The 18,740-nt window shown below is 49.3% G+C and overlaps 1 protein-coding gene and 1 pseudogene across 1 annotated transcript; both read left to right on the top strand.

The window, feature by feature from the left end:
* The first annotated feature begins 9,682 nt into the window (after positions 1-9,682).
* LOC125535828 (microtubule-binding protein TANGLED1) lies at positions 9,683-11,447 on the top strand. Its single transcript, XM_048698902.1, has 3 exons — positions 9,683-9,955; positions 10,056-10,198; positions 10,300-11,447. The coding sequence occupies exons 1-3, from the start codon at positions 9,851-9,853 to the stop codon at positions 11,183-11,185; spliced, it is 1,134 nt and encodes a 377-aa protein (XP_048554859.1). The 5' UTR covers positions 9,683-9,850; the 3' UTR covers positions 11,186-11,447.
* A 743-nt stretch (positions 11,448-12,190) lies between these two features.
* Positions 12,191-12,552, top strand: LOC125532929 (annotated as a pseudogene).
* Positions 12,553-18,740: the final 6,188 nt, after the last annotated feature.

The following is an 18,740-nucleotide window of genomic DNA, read 5'->3' as shown; positions in this document are numbered from 1 at the left end:
TCGTAAAGGGTTATGTCGACGCTAGCTTCGACACAGATCTGGATGACTCTAAGTCACAAACCGGATACGTGTATATTTTGAATGGTGGGGCAGTAAGCTGGTGCAGTTGCAAGCAAAGCGTTGTGGCGGGATATACATGTGAAGCGGAGTACATGGCAGCCTCGGAGGCAGCACACGAAGCAGTCTGGGTGAAGGAGTTCATTACCGACCTAGGAGTCATACCCAATGCATCGGGCCCGATGACTCTCTTTTGTGACAACACTGGAGCTATTGCCCTTGCCAAGGAGCCCAGGTTTCACAGGAAGACCAGGCATATCAAGCGTCGCTTCAACTCCATTCGTGAAAGTGTTCAAAATGGAGACATAGAGATTTGTAAAGTACATACGGGCCTGAATGTAGCAGATCCGTTGACTAAACCTCTCCCTAGAGCAAAACATGATCAACACCAGAATTCCATGGGTGTTCGATTCATCACAATGTAACTAGATGATTGACTCTAGTGCAAGTGGGAGACTGTTAGAAATATGCCCTAGAGGCAATAATAAAATGATTATTATATTTCCTTGTTCATGATAATTGTCTATTGTTCATGCTTTAATTGTATTATCCGGAAATCATAATACATGTGTGAATACATAGACCACAATGTGTCCCTAGTGAGCCTCTAGTTGACTAGCTCGTTGATCAACAGATAGTCATGGTTTCCTGGCTATGGACATGGGGATGTCATTGATAACGGGATCACATCATTAGGAGAATGATGTGATGGACAAGACCCAATCCTAAACATAGCACAAGATCGTATAGTTCGTTTGCTAGAGTTTTTCCAATGTCAAGTATCTTTTCCTTAGACCATGAGATCGTGTAACTCCCGGATACCGTAGGAGTGCTCTGGGTGTACCAAACGTCACAACGTAACTGGGTGACTATAAAGGTATACTACGGGTATCTCCGAAAGTGTCTGTTGGGTTGACACGGATCAAGACTGGGATTTGTCCCTCCGTATGACGGAGAGGTATCTCTGGGCCCACTCGGTAATGCATCATCATAATGAGCTCAAAGTGACCAAGTGTCTGGTCACGGGATCATGCATTATGGTACGAGTAAAGTGACTTGCCGGTAACGAGATTGAACAAGGTATTGGGATACCGACGATCGAATCTCGGGCAAGTAACGTACCGATTGACAAAGGGAATTGTATACGGGGTTGCTTGAATCCTCGACATCGTGGTTCATCCGATGAGATCATCGAGGAGCATGTGGGAGCCAACATGGGTATCCAGATCCCGCTGTTGGTTATTGACCGGAGAGCCGCCTCGGTCATGTCTACATGTCTCCCGAGCCCGTAGGGTCTACACACTTAAGGTTCGGTGACGCTAGGGTTGTAGAGATATGAATATGCAGTAACCCGAAAGTTGTTCGGAGTCCTGGATGAGATCCTGGACGTCACGAGGAGTTCTGGAATGGTCCGGAGGTGAAGAATTATATATAGGAAGTGCAGTTTCGGCCATCGGGAGAGTTTCGGGGTCACCGGTATTGTACCGGGACCACCGGAAGGGTCCCGGGGGTCCACCGGGTGGGGCCACCCATCCCGGAGGGCCCCATGGGCCAAAGTGGGGAGGGGAACCAGCCCATAGTGGGCTGGTGCGCCCCCCTAGGCCCACCCCATGCGCCTAGGGTTGGGAACCCTAGGGTGGGGGGCTCCCCACCTGGCTTGGGGGGCACTCCACCCCTTGGGCGCCGCCCCCCTAGGAGTTCCCATCTCCTAGGGCCGGCGCACCCCCTAGGGGGCCTATATAAAGGGGGGAGGGAGGGGCAGCCGCACCCTTGTGTCTTGGCGCCTCCCTCTCCCCTGCTACACCTCTCCCTCTCGCAGTCTAACGGCGAAGCCCTGCTGCGGTGACGCCCTGCATCCACCACCACGCCGTCGTGCTGCTGGATCTTCATCAACCTCTCCCTCCCCCCTTGCTGGATCAAGAAGGAGGAGACGTCACGCTGACCGTACGTGTGTTGAACACGGAGGTGCCGTCCGTTCGGCGCTAGGATCTCCGGTGATTTGGATCACGTCGTACGACTTCCTCATCCCCGTTCTTTGAACGCTTACGCGCGTGATCTACAAAGGTATGTAGATGCAATCCAATCACTCGTTGCTAGATGAACTCATAGATGGATCTTGGTGAAACCGTAGGAAATTTTTTGTTTTCTGCAACGTTCCCCAACAGGGAGCTGCAGCCCCGAGGGTCATCTTTATTTTAACCCCCCCCCCCCCGGGGGGGGCTAGTGCTCCTCTGAGTGTTGGTCCAACCTAGAGCCACTTGCGGTGCCACCCCTTCACCCGGGGTTTTTGGTTGTTGTACGTAGTGTTCATCCAGTGTGCCCTGAGAACAAGATATGTGCAGCTCCTATCGGGATTTGTCGGCACATCGGGCGGTCTTGCTGGTCTTGTTTTACCATTGTCGAAATGTCTTGTAACCAGGATTCTGAGACTGATCGTGTCTTTCCGGGAGAAGGAATATCCTTCGTTGATCGTGAGAGCTTGTGATGGGCTAAGTTGGGACACCCCTGCAGGGTATAAACTTTCGAGAGCCGTGCCCGCGGTTATGTGGCAGATGGGAATTTGTTAATATCCTGTTGTAGAGAACTTGACACTTGACTTAATTAAAATGAATCAACCGCATGTGTAGCCGTGATGGTCTCTTTTCGGCGAAGTCCGGGAAGTGAACACGATTTGTGTTATGTTGGAACGTAAGTAGTTCAGGATCACTTCTTGATCACTTGTAGTTTCACAACCGTTGCGTAGCTTCTCATCTTACTCTTGTACTCGTATGTTAGCCACCATATTTGCTTAGCGCTTGTTGCAACTCGACCTCATTACCACATCCTACCCATAAGCTTAAATAGTCTTGATCGCGAGAGTTTTGAGATTGACGAGTCCTCGTGACTCATGGATACTTCCAAAACAGTTGTAGGTGCCAATGATACCAGTGCAGGTGACGCAACCGAACTCAAGTGAGAGTTCGATGAGGACCTTGATCGTTACTATGTATCGTTCCCTGATGATCAGTAGTGGAGCCCAGTTGGGACGATCAGGGATCTAGCATTTGGGGTTTATCTTACTTTTCATTTGGATTTGACCGTAGTCGGTCTATGAGTGTACTTTGGATGATGTATGAATTATTTATATATTGTGTGACATGGCGACTGTAAGCCAACTCTCTTTATCTCTTTCTTCTTCATTACATGGGACTATGTGAAGATTACCCCTATTGCGACAAAATCACCATGCGGTTATGTCTCTAAGTCGTGCCTCGACATGTGAGAGATATAGCCGCATCGTGGGCGTTACAAGTTGGTAATCAGTCGGTGATCATTTCGACCATTTCAAGATAGTCGTCCAATATATCAATCGTCATGTCCGTGATCATATCCAGGACTAGTCGAATATAGCCGAATATAGTGGTCCAATATATCAATCTTTATGTCTCGACCATTTCGAGACTCCTCGTCATGTCCGTGATCACATCGGGGACCCCGAACTACCTTCGGTACATCAAAACACATAACTTATAATACCGATCGTTATCGAACGTTAAGCGTGCGGACCCTATGGGTTCGAGAATTATATAGACATGACCGAGACTCGCTTCCGGTCAATAACCAATAGCGGAACCAGAATGCCCATATTGGCTCCTACATATTCTATGAAGATCTTTATCGGTCGAACCGTTATGACAACATACGTAATTCCCTTTGTCTATCGGTATGTTACTTGCTAGAGATTCGATCGTCGGTACCTTCATACCTAGTTCAATCTCGTTACCGACAAGTCTCTTTACTCGTTTCGTAATACATCATCGTGCAACTAATTCATTAGTCACTTTGCTTGCAGCGCTTCTTATGATGTGTATTACCGAGAGGGCAAAAGAATTGCTCAATGTACATTTGAAAAAAAATCAACAAGTATTCAGAAAATGTTTAACATATATTTGAAAAATGTTCACTATATATCTAAAACTGTTTTTATACATATTAAAAAAGGTTCAACCTGTATTAAAAAATGTTCCTATTGCGACGGCTCACTCAAAAGATCGATGAAGGCGAGAGGAGCAAGCATCTCGCACTAAGTGATACAATGCTCTCTCGGACCGCGTGGGTGTTGAACAAACGCACGTGTACAACGTGTCGTGCTCTTATCTTGATCTTCCGGTTTTATGAAGGTTAAGGAACATTTTGGTTAGGGTTTTTTTCATGAGTTTTATGGATTTTATTTTGGTTTTTACACTTTTTATTCTCTTATTTTTTTTGAAGGTTTTTGAAAGTCAGGAATAATTTTGACATTCTATATTTTTTTTGAAATCCTAGAACATTTGTAATTGATGAACGTTTCTAAAATGTCCTGAATGTTTTCAAAATTTCATGAACATTTCTGAGAATTCATTTTTTTAAAAGTTTTGACATTTTGTAATTTTGGAACATACATTAAATTAGCGAATATTTTATCAACACTATAAACATTTATAAATTCCTGATCTTTTGCAAAATATGTGATTTTAAAGAAGACCGTGAACATTTTTCTAGCATTTTTTAATTCGTGAGCACTTTATATATGCTGGGACTTTTTAGTGTGCGAATATTTTGATGGGGAAAAGACCTGCAGGCGGTACTGAAAAAATTGGATTGACCAATTAACGTGCGGATCCATGAGGGGAGCGCCAAGTGCGCGTTTGCTCGAGAGGAGCGCTCGCTTACAGGTTTTTTTTTCCCTTCTCCCCGTTTCTCTGTCGGTTTTCCTGTTTTTCATTTTAGGTCTTTTACTTTGTGTCCAGATTTTTTATATTTTTTTGGTTTCTTATTTTTTTAATACTTTTTCCCTTTCGTTTTTCATTTAAAATTTATGAATTTTTAATCCATCCAGCCTTAGTATACAAACATTTTTTTTCTATGGCATGGATTTTTCCAAAAAGCTATGGCAATTTTTTTTACGTTTTCATGGATTTTTTAAAACATGTGAAACATTCTAAAATGTTATGAACTGTTTTTAATGGCATAACTTTTTCGCAAAAAATGGGTGAAATTTTTTTTACATTACATGAACATTTTTTAGAAATATTATGAATATATTGTTAGACATATGAACACTTTATTGAATGATACAAACCTTTTCAAAAATCAGTAAACAATTTTTTATATTTTATTAACATTTTGTCTAAAATTTCATAAACACATTTAAATGTGTGATTGAGGTATGAGCATTTTTGAAATGTCATGAAGTTTAAACTTTCATGAACATTTATTTCCACGGAACTCATCGGCTTTCTTCTAGAGATGCGTTGGTCTCTCAAATAACAAAAAACTTTCACGCATGCCACCCGGCAGTCCATTAAGCTAAGCTAGAATCATAACAAATCAAATGACGCAAAGAACAAATCAACCACATACGAAAAGCTTAGGTTTGAGCTGGCTGGTTTCCTACCGCTCGTCTACAACACAATCACCAATGAGCTGGCCCAGAAATCCATTTGTTCTGTGTACGCTCAGCTCTCTCCTATGTTGTTTTTTTCCTACCGCTCAAAATGTTGTTTTTTTCCTAGTGCTATTGTACTTTGCTACATTTCACCCCCCCCCCTAAAAAAAGTATTTGTTATCATTCTTTCATTTTTTTGTAAATTCCAAAATATTATAAATACCTATATTCCAAAAAACTTATTTCACTAGAAAAAAATTGCAAACCATGAATTTGATTTTTTAAACTCTGTGTAAAAATATAGCTTAATAAACATAATGCTGATCAGAGTCAATAAAATATTTGTGACTCTTAAAAAGTGCGCACGTGTTTCAATTTTTTTGTCAATTTATTAAAATATTGATACAATAAAAAAAATTAAAACATATATTTTGTAGCATTCAGAAAAATGCATGTTAGGTTTAAAAAAATCACACATATAAAAAATATGTCTATTTTAAAAATGTTTCATCATGCATTCGAAAAATGGTTTGACACATTAAAAAATTAGAAACATTTATTTGAAAATAATAATTATCATGTATTTGAAAAAATACGAAAACTATATAAATAAAATAGATATATACCAAAAGTATACGATGCATTTGAAAAACAATAGACATCAAAACATGTATTTCAAATAATGTGCATCACTTATTTATTTCTAAAGTAGACATCAAAACATATATTTGAAAATATGTTATTGTCTATTTGAAAAATATTACATATGTATAAACTGTACAATGTGTATGGAAAATGCGGACATGTATTGAAATAAAAAAAATAAAAAAAACTGATAAACTAGAAATCCAAGGAGTACCGGTGAAGAAACAGAGAAAATCGAAACCCAAAAGAAAATTGCTGTCAACCGACACAGAAAACCAAAAAAATAAAATTAAACTAAAATAATTAAAAAAATGATGAAAACCATAAATGAAAGCACGGCAAAAGAAAGAAAAAGGAAAAAAAATAGTAAAAGCCAAGCCAGTCGGTCTGACAAAAACACCATACAATGCCCGAGCGGGCATTCGCTACAGCAACCCATGTGAGCGAACGCGCTAACTAGAAACCCTAATTGCTAGGCCGACCCATACGCACGGACCAGTCGGTTTAGCAACCACAGTATTTGAGATGGATGACTACAATTGCGCGAGATTAGTTAATCACATGATGATTAGTACTCTCTCTGTAAAAAAAAATAAGAGCCCCACCCACACTCTTATATTCTTTTACGGAGGGAGTAATTCAGACTGCATCAAACATTTCTTCCCAAACTTTACCGAAAAAGACTTTCGCCCCGCTTTATATATAAAGCAAACCACCAGAGCCGTACAGTACCACAAGGTTAACCCACACACACACACAGAGTAGCACAACACGAAGTACAAGGGGTTCTGCTGAGGGCACATCTCAACAAGCCCTGAAAATAAACAAAGGGGAGCGGTACAACCGCAACGTTCGACATAGCATCGAAGGATCTAATCCGGCTCGGGGGGTGGCGGGGGGGAGCGACGGAGCAAAGCGGAGAGCCATCAAGCGAAGGTCGGTGATGATGGAGGTGATGGCGTCGCGATCCTGGTGACGGCTAAGCGGCCGCCAAAGCTGCAAGAAGCCATACAATTTGAACACAACATCAGTAGCACGTCGAAGGGGGACCCGTTGAATGATAAGCTTATTTCGAACGGTCCACAACGTCCAGGCGAGCACCCCAACGAGCAGCCACCTAATGTGGCGGCCGGAGAAGGGGGAGGACTGAACCTCAGAGAGGAGATCAGGGAAGTTGGTATGACACCAGTGGCCACCGATGACCTCTCGGAGGCAGCCCCAAAGAAACTGGGCGGACACGCACGAGAAGAAGATGTGATTCGAGGTTTCCGTCGTCCCGCATAGGGGGCAGATACCATCACCGGGACCCTGGCGCCTCAGGACCTCCACGCCCGAGGGGAGCCGGCCACGGATCCATTGCCACATGAAGATTCTAATCTTGAGGGGGACGCGTATAGACCATATGGAGTCGAGGACGCTTGGTCCGGGAGCATGCGCAATGGCGCGGTAAAGAGACTTCGTGGAAAAGCGGCCCGAGGGCTTGAGGCGCCAAGATAGGCGGTCGTCAAGGTGCTGCGATAAGTCAGGCTCATGGAGGGCCACCGTGTCAAGGAGCTCATGCCAAGCGGCAACCTCCGGCGGCCCAAATGGCCGCCGGAACGTGAGACGCCCTAAGTCAATAAGGGCCGACTCGACGGAGATCCTGGGTTCGACCGCTATGGAGAATAGGTCAGGGAACCGGGCCGCGAAAGGGAGATCCCCTGCCCATCGATCAAACCAAAAGAGCGTGGCCGAACCGGTGCCAACGACGATGGATGTCCCAATGCGCAGGACTGGGAGGAGCTGAACAACAGACTGCCAAAACTGAGAGCCACCCGACCTGACGCAGAAAGCGAGGGGCTGGTCGCGCAGGTACTTGCGACGGATGATTTGCAGCCACAAGCCACCATCGCCGTTAGCAATGCGCCAAAGCTAGAGAGTGAGGAGGGCCAGGTTCATGCGTTTGGAGGACATGATACCGAGACCGCCCTGGTCACGGGGCTTGCAGATGTCCGGCCAGCGGACCATGTGGTATTTCTGCTTCTCGTCCTCGCTAGCCCAGAAGAACCTAGCTTGGATCGATCCAATCTCATGGTGGAGCGTTTCGAAGAGGCTATAGAAGCTCATGATGAATAGAAGGAGACTGGAGAGGGACGAGTTGATGAGGACCATGCGAGCCGCCTTAGAGAGCCACCTGCCCTGCCAAGGCTCAATACGGTGTTGCAACTTGAGTTAATTTTGAGGCCCGACAGATGTTGAAAGTAGAGCAGGAGAAATTTGATGTGCGCGATCTCAGCCTCTGATCCCTGCAACATAATGATGGTGTCATCGGCATATTGGAGGAGGGAGACGCCTCCTCCGTCCACAAGGTGCGGGGTGATGCCGCGGATGTGGCCGGCAGCCTTGGCTTTATCCAGGATAGAAGCCAAGGGATCAACCACCATGTTGAATAGGAATGGAGAGAAGGGGTCACCCTGTCTAACCCCACAGAAGGTAGGGAAGTATGGGCCAATCTCTCCATTAATGTTGACCGCGGTGTGGCCGGATGACACCAACTGCATAACCCGGCAGACCCAACGATCATCGAAGCCTTTCCGAAGCAATACTTCCCGAAGGAAGGGCCAGCTAACCGTGTCGTATGCCTTATGGAAGTCAATCTTCAGGAACACTGCTTTGAGGTTTTTGGATTTGACCTCGTGAAGAACTTCGTGGAAGACCAAGACTCCATCCAGGATATAGCGCCCCTGAATGAAGGCGGGCTGATTCGGGTGGGTGATGCGGTCAGTCAAAGGGGCCACCCTATTGGCGTACCCCTTTGCGAGGATGCGGAAGATCACATTGATCACCGTAATGGGCCGGAACTGGCGAATGTCGGCGGCACCCGGGACCTTGGGGATCAAGGTAATAATCCCGTAATTAAGTCGGTGGAGGTCAATGGCGTCTACATAGAATTCCTCAAAGAGGGCCATGATCTCCGGCTTGATAGTGTGCCAGAAGGTCTGAAAGAACTTAACTGGCAAGCCATCAGGCCCCGAGGCGGATGTCGAGTTCATGCCTTTAATCGCAAGCCAAACTTCCTCCTCCGAGAACGGAGCCGCGAGGGCCGCATTCTCCGCTTTCGACATGCATTGATCGCCCACCCAAAAGGTAGACGCAAGAGCCAAGCCCCATGCAGGGGAGCCGTAAAAAAACCGTCAACATGAGTGCGGAGTTCGGCCACGTGCTGCAGGCGCGGAGTTCTTCCCAAATTTTCACAGCCACAATCCTTGGCATACTCGAAAGAAGAAGAAAAACGGCACAGTCCTTGGCGAAATTGAAATCCCAACCACATTATTTCCAACACTTTAGTCCTCGCTGCAAAATCAGCTGGCCCGGCCGCCCGGCACTGTGCAAAATTGAAATCCCAACCATATTTTTCACTGCTTTTATTTGGAATGCGTACACTTATTAGCTGGCCCGGCCAGATTCCAATTCCCGTCACGTGGCAAAATTTCCGTATTGTACTATACACGGTAGGGTGGGCCCCGCTTCGCTTATTACGCGACCCAGCTGTGCCGCTCAAGAAAGTTCCGTCCGTCCCCGCCTCAGTTACTCCCCCCGAGACTCCGAGAGCCAACTAGCCGTTGGGCCGGGGCGACCGTTGGCCGCAGGCGTAGTACCAGTCGTCCGTCCGTCTCTGCTCTCTACAAACCCACGCCTGCTCCTCATCATCAGCCCCCTCGCCTACCGCCCAGGCCAGGCAGCAACCGCCGCACGACGACCATGGTCGCCAGGAGCCCCAACGCCAAGCCGGACCGCCAGACGGCGGCCGCCGTCGCCGCCGCCGCCGCGCTCAACCCCGCCCTCGTCAGGGAGACCCTCAAGAAGGTAAGGAGCAAACAGGATCTTGTTTCGGTCAAGTTTTGGGGAGAGGTTGTGGCACGGGTCTTGATGGATTTGATGGGTTTGGTTGGGGGTGCGCGCGCAGATGGACAGGTGCATGGCCCGGCTGCAGGAGCTGCAGTACACGGTGGCCGGCGGCGCCAAGGTCGTCTCCGGGGTCAGCCTCAGCCCGCGCAGCACGCGCGGCTACCTCCGCACCAGCATCCGCTGCAAGCAGGAGACCGTCAGGCAAGTCCCCCTCTCTGTCCACTCTGCCGCCCGGCCCGAACCGGGGTGGTTCGATCTCTGCCTTCGCTGACGTTGCGGCGCGCGGATTGATGTCTTGGCAGGATGAGGGGCACGCCGGCGCGGAGCGGATCCCCCAAGGGCAAGTTCGGCGGCGGCGAGGGCGCGGCCCAGTGGCGCCGGATGTCGCTGCCGGCGATGCTCCTCGGCGAGACCGTGCTGGAGATCGTCCAGGCCAGCCAGTTCGCCCGGGACATCGTGGCGGTCACCGATCCGCCCAAGACCCCGATGCCCGTCGCCAGGACCAGGAAGGCCACCGCGGAGCAGACGCCGCTCCGGGCCCGCCGCGCCAAGGAGAAGCAGAGCCAGCGCGGCACGGCGGGGGCCGAGGCCGGCACGCCGCCGTCGCGCGCGCGCGTCCGGTCCCGGATACAGTTCAAGCCCACCTCGCCCCTCGGCCGCCCGTCGCTGTCGGCGGCGAACAGGGTGTCCCCCAAGAACCGGCCGTGGGGCAAGAAGACGGTGATGTTCCCCAACCCCACATTCGTCGCTCCCGCCTCCTCGGCCGCGTACGCCTCGCCGTCGGCCACAAAGAAGCAGAAGCGGTCGAACAAGGCTAGGTCCCCTGTCAAGGCCGCGCAGACGCCGCACAAGTTCCTGGTCAAGACGCCGCCGAGCGCCCTTGGGTCCAAGCTGAAAAGCCATGGCAAATTGCTGCCCAATTCACGACCCGTCGCCGTGTCGCCGCCAGGGAAAGCACAGGCGGCGTCCGGGAAAGCCCGGCGGTGCTCATTCTCGCCGTCCAAGTTGGCCACAAGGCTCGTTTCACCGATAAAGGCGAGGCTATCCTTCATCTCGCCAATGAAATCGAGGACGTCGTCGCTGAGGTGCCGCGACGGCGGCGTCGGCGTGGGCGGCAGCATGATGAGTGGACTCAAGCAGCGACCCGTCGTCAACTTGACGGCGCGGACTGTCAGGATATCATCTTGATGTGAGGCGATCAATTCAATCGTGGTGATCTTCAGCGCCTTGCGGACATGAGCTCTGCTATACTAAAAAAGTGCGTGCCACAAAGAGAAACTCTGAAACTGTACATGGGTTAGTGGTCTATATGGATCCGTTACATTTCGTTGGATCGTGGGAGTACTTGATCTTGTCTGGATGGTAGTTTTAATCTGGATCTTGTTGGTTTGATCAACCAAACAGTAGCTGTAAGTTCCTGGATAAATAACACATTTTTCAAGAATTTCTACTCGGTGGCCTGATGTTTCCTGAGTTGGGCAGCAATTCGTTCATTTCTAGCCAGATTCGCCGTGTGCGGCTACCTTAGGAATTGGGAATCAGGGGCATCTGTGCGTGAGCTGTCCTGCTCGTTTCGTGCTCTAGCTCGCGGGCGGGTCTCCGGCTTGATCCGTCCTACGGTTGCTGAGGGCCGTGGTGATGATCCCCGGCTGTGGGATTCAGCAACTCATTAGGTTTATCCCCCGATTTTATTACTGCTCGTTCACTGCCCTAGATGGGACTTTTTTTAGTTCAAATTTCGTCACGAACGAGTGGTTGGATTTTGCATTGTTGGCCCTCGGTAGCTTTGTCGAGACGGTCCAAAGTTTGATCTGAGCATCGATGTCCTGGATTTATGTATACTGCAAAGATGGCCACAGGGTAAAAATGCTTGCTTATAGTAGACACTTGACAGATAGTTTGTGGTAAAAGTTGATCCTGTACCCCTATATATAGTAGACACTTGAGATAGACTAGGATATATGTTCTGCCTTGTCTTGTCCTCGAAGTTGATCCTGTACTCTTATATATACGCCCACGAGGCTCAAGCAATAAATCAATGATCCCACCGGTCCTTTATGTCGCTTCTAACAGTAACGGGTCGCATTTTATCAATCGGCGAAGCTAAGTGGGGGGTATTTGCTCAATTGCGGAGAAAGAAGGGCATTTTGGCCAGGGCAGCATGGGACATTTTTGTCAACTATTAGTCTTGAAGTTTTGGTGAGAGAAGGGAGTACAGACGTGCAGGGAGTGGTTCATGGCGGCCGTGGCGCGCGGCCAACGGAGAAGGGGTCGTGCTCCCCGAGCTGCCCCCGCCGCTGCGGCTGAAGACGACGGGGAGGAGCAGCACCTCAACCCCTTCCTCTCGGACGCAGCACCCTCTTCCTCAAGAGTCCAGTTCAGGTGTGTGCTATCTTGTGGTTGATCTGTTTGTGCTGCTGGTGCGCTTCTGGATCGTTCATCGGGTTGTATATGTTGTGGTGTAGGAGCGTCGCGTCGCGGGCGCGGTGGGTGGAGGAGGCTGGTGCGGGGCAGAGGTGTTGGACAACAAGGAGAAGCTCTGGCCTTGGAGCTGAGCACGAGCTTCGAGAGGTCGTGAAAAGATGCGGGGCCTTGGAGCAGAGTCTAACGGAGAAAGGATCCGAACTTGCCAAGGCTCATCAGGCCGCATGCGATGCCCAGGGGGAAACCCAAGGTGCCCTGCAGGAGATCCAAGAGGCGAGGAAGATCGCGGCGGGTAAGGCTTGTTCCATGTAAGGCAAGTATTTGGGGAGAGAATCATGTTTCTTAATCTTGAGTTCGGATTTCTCCAGCGGTATTTGCGGAGCTGCCACGCAGCATATCTGATGCCGCACAATTCTACCGAGCCGAAGAAAGGAACACTGCGGATAAGCTCTTCTGGTCACAGTATCTGGCACCAAATTATCTGGTGCCTTTTGCCGATCAACTGAAACAGCTGATCGAACTGCAGAAGGCGGCCGAGCTAGCCATGAAAGATTTGATTATCCGGCTATGGCCCGCTGAGCCGATTCTAGGCAGCTACTTCGGGCTCGTGAAGCGGCTTGCGAGTGCCTGCCCTTGACTGGACGTCGTCAAGCGGTCGGTCTGTATAGAGGGTGCGTGAATGGCCTTCGCCCGCGCAAAGGTGCACTGGGGGAAGATGGATGCTGAAAAGCTGGTGACCGAGGGACCGCCGGAGGGAAAGGAGCACCGCAGCCTGAGTTATATTATGAAAGTGTCCTGAGAGGATCCTGCCTTGCGGCCGAGCAATGCACCAAGGACATTATATTTCCATGAATACAATCATATTGTCCTTTGTAATGTTGAACAAGGTCATTTCTATTATTTATTGCCTGTTATATGAAAGTTTATCCTCCCGCGCGGCCATTTTATATGTTAGTGCTGAGAGTTGGCCAGTCGTCGGCTTCTGCCCCCACGTAGGAAGTACGGGTGTTCGAGATAAATCTGATCACTCTTTATCCTAGTTTTGGGTCCTTCGAAGGAGGTGTTCAGCACAACGAACCAGGCAATCGTACTATAGGGCTTTATCACTCTCACTTAGCCATAGGAGCTTTAGAAAAGGAAGGTAGGCGCAGTCCCTGGTGTTCGGAAGACCGCATGAGGGGCTCTATAAGCACCTGATCGGACGAAAAGCCGATCCATCGCATGCTGCATTGGTTATGGCATTATGCGGGATAAATCCTTAAAGATTTTACAACCTCTCGAACAGCTGGCCAGCTCTCGCCGTATCATGACAGTCAGTTTTCGGCTTTCTCTACTGAGGTGCTCGTCCGGAAGAACCGGGACACAATCGCAGTAGTTCTCCCTGTGCCGCCTTAGCCGATATAGCAGAACGTAAGGCAGCAAAACATGGGAGCCGGGCAAACCCAACATTTGACCCAAGACATGATTCGTAGCTAATGCATATAATGCTATAAGTTCGGGGTGCCGAACTATCATGAAGGTGTTCGGACTTTATTGCCGTACTATGGATAAAATGAAGCCCCTGGCATATTTAAGGCATATCGCGGTGTACGGATGCCATTTTGACAAAAGAATTTCAATAAGAGATAATGACAGATAAGCGTCATATAAATCCACATGTTGTATTTGCATAATACGTCGATGCGTATGAGTACATGTAAAGTAATAAAAAGAGAAAGTGACTGCAGAACGTACTGAGACCAGGCGGGAAGAAGCTGTGTGCGGATCCGGAGTGCAGTTGGATGGTCATCGAGGGGAATATCTAAGGGTTCCCTTGTGCGTTCGAGTTGCTTCCATATCGCCGGTCCTTGCCTGGGTAAAAATGAACCTATACAGAAAATGCAAGATATGTTTGTGTGTCGCAGAGCGGTTGAGCCGCGGTATGTGGCCTGTCCCGGCCTTCGCTGGAGTGTTTAATTGAGCTCTGGATGAGCCGGGCTATCCTGCCGCGAAGTAGTTCGGAGTCCTTTGGCGGTGTCCAGGAGCTTGGCCGTCGACTGGAGGTTCAATTGAAAGGTGCCACTCATTGCCTCTGCTGTTAAAGCAGAGGTATACTATTTGGTACCAAGGGGGAGTTCGGCCTTGCCATTAACTGTGATGACGCCGCGCGGACCGGGTATCTTGAGCTTACGGTAGGCATAATGTGGCGCCGTGTTGAATCGAGCGAATGCGGTTCGTCCGAGCAGTGCCTGATAATCACTGCGAAAGGGGACGATATCGAAGATTAACTCTTCGGCACGGTAATTTTCCGGTGATCCGAAGACTACCTCAAGGGCGATGGAGCCTGTACAGCTGGCCTCCACCCCTGGTATAATACCTCTAAAGGTGGCTTTAGTGGGCTTGATCACCGAATGATCGATGCCCATCTTGCGCACTATGTCCTGGTAAAGCGGGTTTAGAATGCTGCCTCCATCCATAAAGACTCGTGTGAGGTGGAACCCGTCAATTATTGGGTCGAGGACTAGTGCGGCTGAATTGCCCTGATTGGTGTTGACCGAACAATCCGTGTGGTTGAAGGTGATCGGCCCTAGTTTATATTTTGGGACGACTGGTTCCGTTAAGTCGACATCCGTACGGGTGCGCATCCGGTCCGGGTTGGGAGTGTGGGTGGCGTTTACCACGTTCACCATTTGGATTTGCGGGGCAAAATTCTTTTACCCTCCTGTATTCGGTGATCTGGGCTCCTCATCGCTATCATCTCTTTGGGACCCCTTCTCTTTGTTTTCGGCACCTGACATGCCGGCTTGTTTGAAGACCTAGCATTCTCTGTTGGTATGATTGGCTGGTGTTCCTGGGGTGCCATGAATTTGGCATGGACGGTCGAGTATGCGGTCCAGACTGGACGGGCCCGAATTGTCATTTTTGAATGGCCTTTTCCGTTGACCGGACTTAGAGCCACTAAATCCGGCATTGACTGCCGTATCTTCGGCGTTTCCACCATTTTTACAATTCTTGTGTTTGTTGCGTCGGGTTTTGCCGTTGCTATCTCTGGCCTCTGATGTGCCAGGATTGCTTGATGTGTTGTTGCTATGGGCCAACCAGCTATCCTCGCCCACGCAAAAGCGGGTCATGAGTGTCGTGAGGGCTGCCATGGATTTTGGCTTCTCTTGGCCGAGATGTCGGGCGAGCCACTCATCACGTATGTTATGTTTAAAGGCCGCTAGGGCTTCGGCATCCGGACAGTCGACAATTTAGTTCTTTATTACTTAGGAACCGAGTCCAGAATTTCCTAGCTGACTCTCTGGGCTGTTGTGTTATGTGACTTAAATCATCAGCATCCGGTGGTCGCACATAAGTGCCCTGGAAGTTGTCCAGGAATGCGTCTGCCAGGTTCTCCCAACTTTCGATGGAGTTTGCCGGCAAGCTATTCAGCCAATGCCGAGCCGGCCCTTTGAGTTTTAGTGGGAGATACCTGATGGCGTGTAGATCATCCCCGCGGGCCATGTGAATATGGAGAAAGAAATCCTCTATCCATCCCGCGGGATCTGTAGTACCATCATATGATTCAATGTTCACGGGTTTAAACCCTTCTGGGAATTCATGATCCATTACCTCATCAGTGAAGCATAGGGGGTGTGCGGCGCCTCTGTGCCGGGCTATATCACGACGCAGTTCGTACGAGTCTTGTCCGCTATATTCGGCCCGGCCGGATTTGCTTTTAGTATATCCGGCATGACGGTCGTTGTCACGTGTTGGGGCGCGCCCCCGTGATCCGTAGATCGATCTTGTATGTCCTGCTTTGTTTTCCAATACGTCTCGTAGGTCCTGCGTGTAGCCCCGGTCCTTGGTGTTTTTGTATGACTAGCGACAGGGTGCGGGCTGGACTTCGGGCTGATACGCCGTTTTGTCTTGGCCATGAGGTGGCCGGTCAGCCGCATCATACGCTGCTAGTGTAGGCTTTAATGCTTCCTCCTCGAGTTGGGGTAGCAACCTGCGCTTTGGGTAACTTTTGGTTGGGCACTCGAGTTCGTATTCCTCGGCTACCAGGACCTCGGTCCATCTATCCGCTAGTAGATCTTGATCAGCTTGAAGCTGCTATTGCTTTTTCTTCAGGCTTTTTGCTATGGCTATAAGCCGGCGCTTGAAGCGCTCCTGCTTGACGGGATCCCCAGGCACGATGAATTCTTCGTCGCCGAGGCTCACCTCATCTTCGGAGAGGGGCATATAATTGTCATCCCCTGATTCTCCGTCTGTCGCCTGTTCCTTAGGGCTCGCTTGCCCATCCTCCTGCTCGAAGCCTGGCTGCTTTTGCTATGGCGGGGCTTAGAGCGGCTTCGATGACGCTGGTGCTTAGATTGCTTCTCGAGGGGATTATCCTACATTGCGTTATTGCCATTGCTTTCTTTGGGGGTGTCCACCATGTATATATCATATGATGAGGTGGTTGTCCAGCGCCTTGTGGGCAGTGGTTCCTGTTCTTCTCCTGCATCGTCGTCCATACCGTTGATGTCTTCGGAGCCGAAAGCAAGCATGTCGGTTAGGTCATCGACAGTGGCTATTAAGTGGGCGGTGGGTGGGGAATGAATTTCGTCGTCCGCTCCCCACTCAAGCCAGACATAGTTCGGCCAAGGGTCTCTTGACAAGGAGAGAGACCTCAATGAATTTAGCACGTCGCCCAAGGGCGAGTGCTGAAAGATATCCGCGGAGGTAAACTCCATGATCGGTGCCCAGTCAGATTCGATAGGAACGGAAGCAAGCGGTTCAGAGCTTGTGGCCGGGGACGAATCCAAGGGTCCGGTAACACAGGTCTCATAGGAGGTGAAGTCAGTATTCGGCTCTATCGCCGCTGAGTGTGTGGCCTCCGTGGCGGGGTCCATCCACCCATCCTCGGACGGCACGATCTGCTCTGGATTGGGGGCCGGAGTAGCCATAGGTGTGATCTCCCGAACACTGTCCGACGGCAGAGCTAAGTCATGCCTGTCGTGACTGTGCAGCGCACCTGACATGGGTTCGAATCCGTCGAAGATCAAGTCTCCGCGGATGTCGGCAGTATAGTTCAAGCTTCCAAACCTGACCTGATGGCCAGGGGTGTATCTCTCGATCTGCTCCAGATGGCCAAGGGAGTTAGCCCGCAGTACGAAGCCGCCGAATACGAAGATCTGTCCGGGGAGAAAAACCTCACCCTGGATCGCATTGTTGCCGATGATCGAAGGAGCCATCAAGCCTTTATCATGACGGCATAGTGGAACTCTCAATGAAAGCACCAATGTCGGTGTCAAAACCAACGGATCTCGGGTAGGGGGTCCCGAACTGTGCGTCTAAGGCTGATAGTAATAGGAGGCAGGGGACACAATGTTTACCTAGGTTCGGGCCCTCTCGATGGAGGTAATACCCTACTTCCTGCTTGATTGATCTTGATGATATGAGTATTACAAGAGTTGATCTACCACGATATCGTAGAGGCTAAACCCTAGAAGCTAGCCTATGATTATGATTGTTCTTGTCCTACGGACTAAATCCTCCGGTTTATATAGACACCGGAGGGGGCTAGGGTTACACAGAGTCGGTTACAAGGGAGGAGATCTACATATCCAAATTGCCAAGCTTGCCTTCCACGCAAAGGAGAGTCCCGCCCGGACATGGGACAAAGTCTTCAATCTTGTATCTTCATAGTCCAACAGTCCAACCAAAGTATATAGTCCGGCTGTCTGAGGACCCCCTAATCCAGGACTCCCTCACCCGCACCCCGCTGTAATCCCTACTTTAACATGGTGCTTTATGCCACATATTATGATCCAATGATGTGTTGCCATCCTATGATGTTTTGAGTAGATATCCTTTGTCTTTGGGTTGATTGATGATCTAGATTGGTATGAGTTGTATGTTTTATTTTGGTGCTGTCCTATTGTGCCCTCCGTGTCGCGCAAGCGTGAGGGATTCCCACTGTAGGGTGTTGCAATACGTTCATGATTCGAATATAGTGGGTTGCTTGAGTGACAGAAGCATAAACCCGAGTAAGGGGGTTGTTGCGTATGGGATAAAGGGGACTTGATGCTCTAATGCTATGGTTGGGTTTTACCGTAATGATCTTTAGTAGTTGCGGATGCTTGCTAGAGTTCCAATCATAAGTGCATATGATCCAAGAAGAGAAAGTATGTTAGCTTATGCCTCTTCCTCATATGAAATTTCAATGATGACTATCGGTATTGTTAACAATTGCCTAAGACAATTCCGCACACTGATCCAACATTATTCCACACTCGCTATTTACAATATTTAGTAATATATTCTAACTTTATGATAACAGCACCTACTGTTACATTTTAGCTCTCCGATATCA

The sequence above is a fragment of the Triticum urartu genome, chromosome 1, assembly GCF_003073215.2.
Source record: "Triticum urartu cultivar G1812 chromosome 1, Tu2.1, whole genome shotgun sequence".
NCBI classification, from domain to species: domain Eukaryota; kingdom Viridiplantae; phylum Streptophyta; class Magnoliopsida; order Poales; family Poaceae; genus Triticum; species Triticum urartu.
The sequence above is the reverse complement of the archived record's forward strand: the minus strand, read 5'-3'. Positions and strand labels throughout refer to the sequence as shown.

Excerpts from the sequence above, each read along its gene's own strand:
- LOC125535828 (XM_048698902.1), top strand. The coding sequence starts at position 9,851 with ATGGTCGCCAGGAGCCCCAACGCCAAGCCGGACCGCCAGACGGCGGCC. Across the intron at positions 9,956-10,055 it reads TCAGGGAGACCCTCAAGAAG|ATGGACAGGTGCATGGCCCG; the intron begins GTAAGGAGCAAA and ends GTGCGCGCGCAG. Across the intron at positions 10,199-10,299 it reads TGCAAGCAGGAGACCGTCAG|GATGAGGGGCACGCCGGCGC; the intron begins GCAAGTCCCCCT and ends ATGTCTTGGCAG.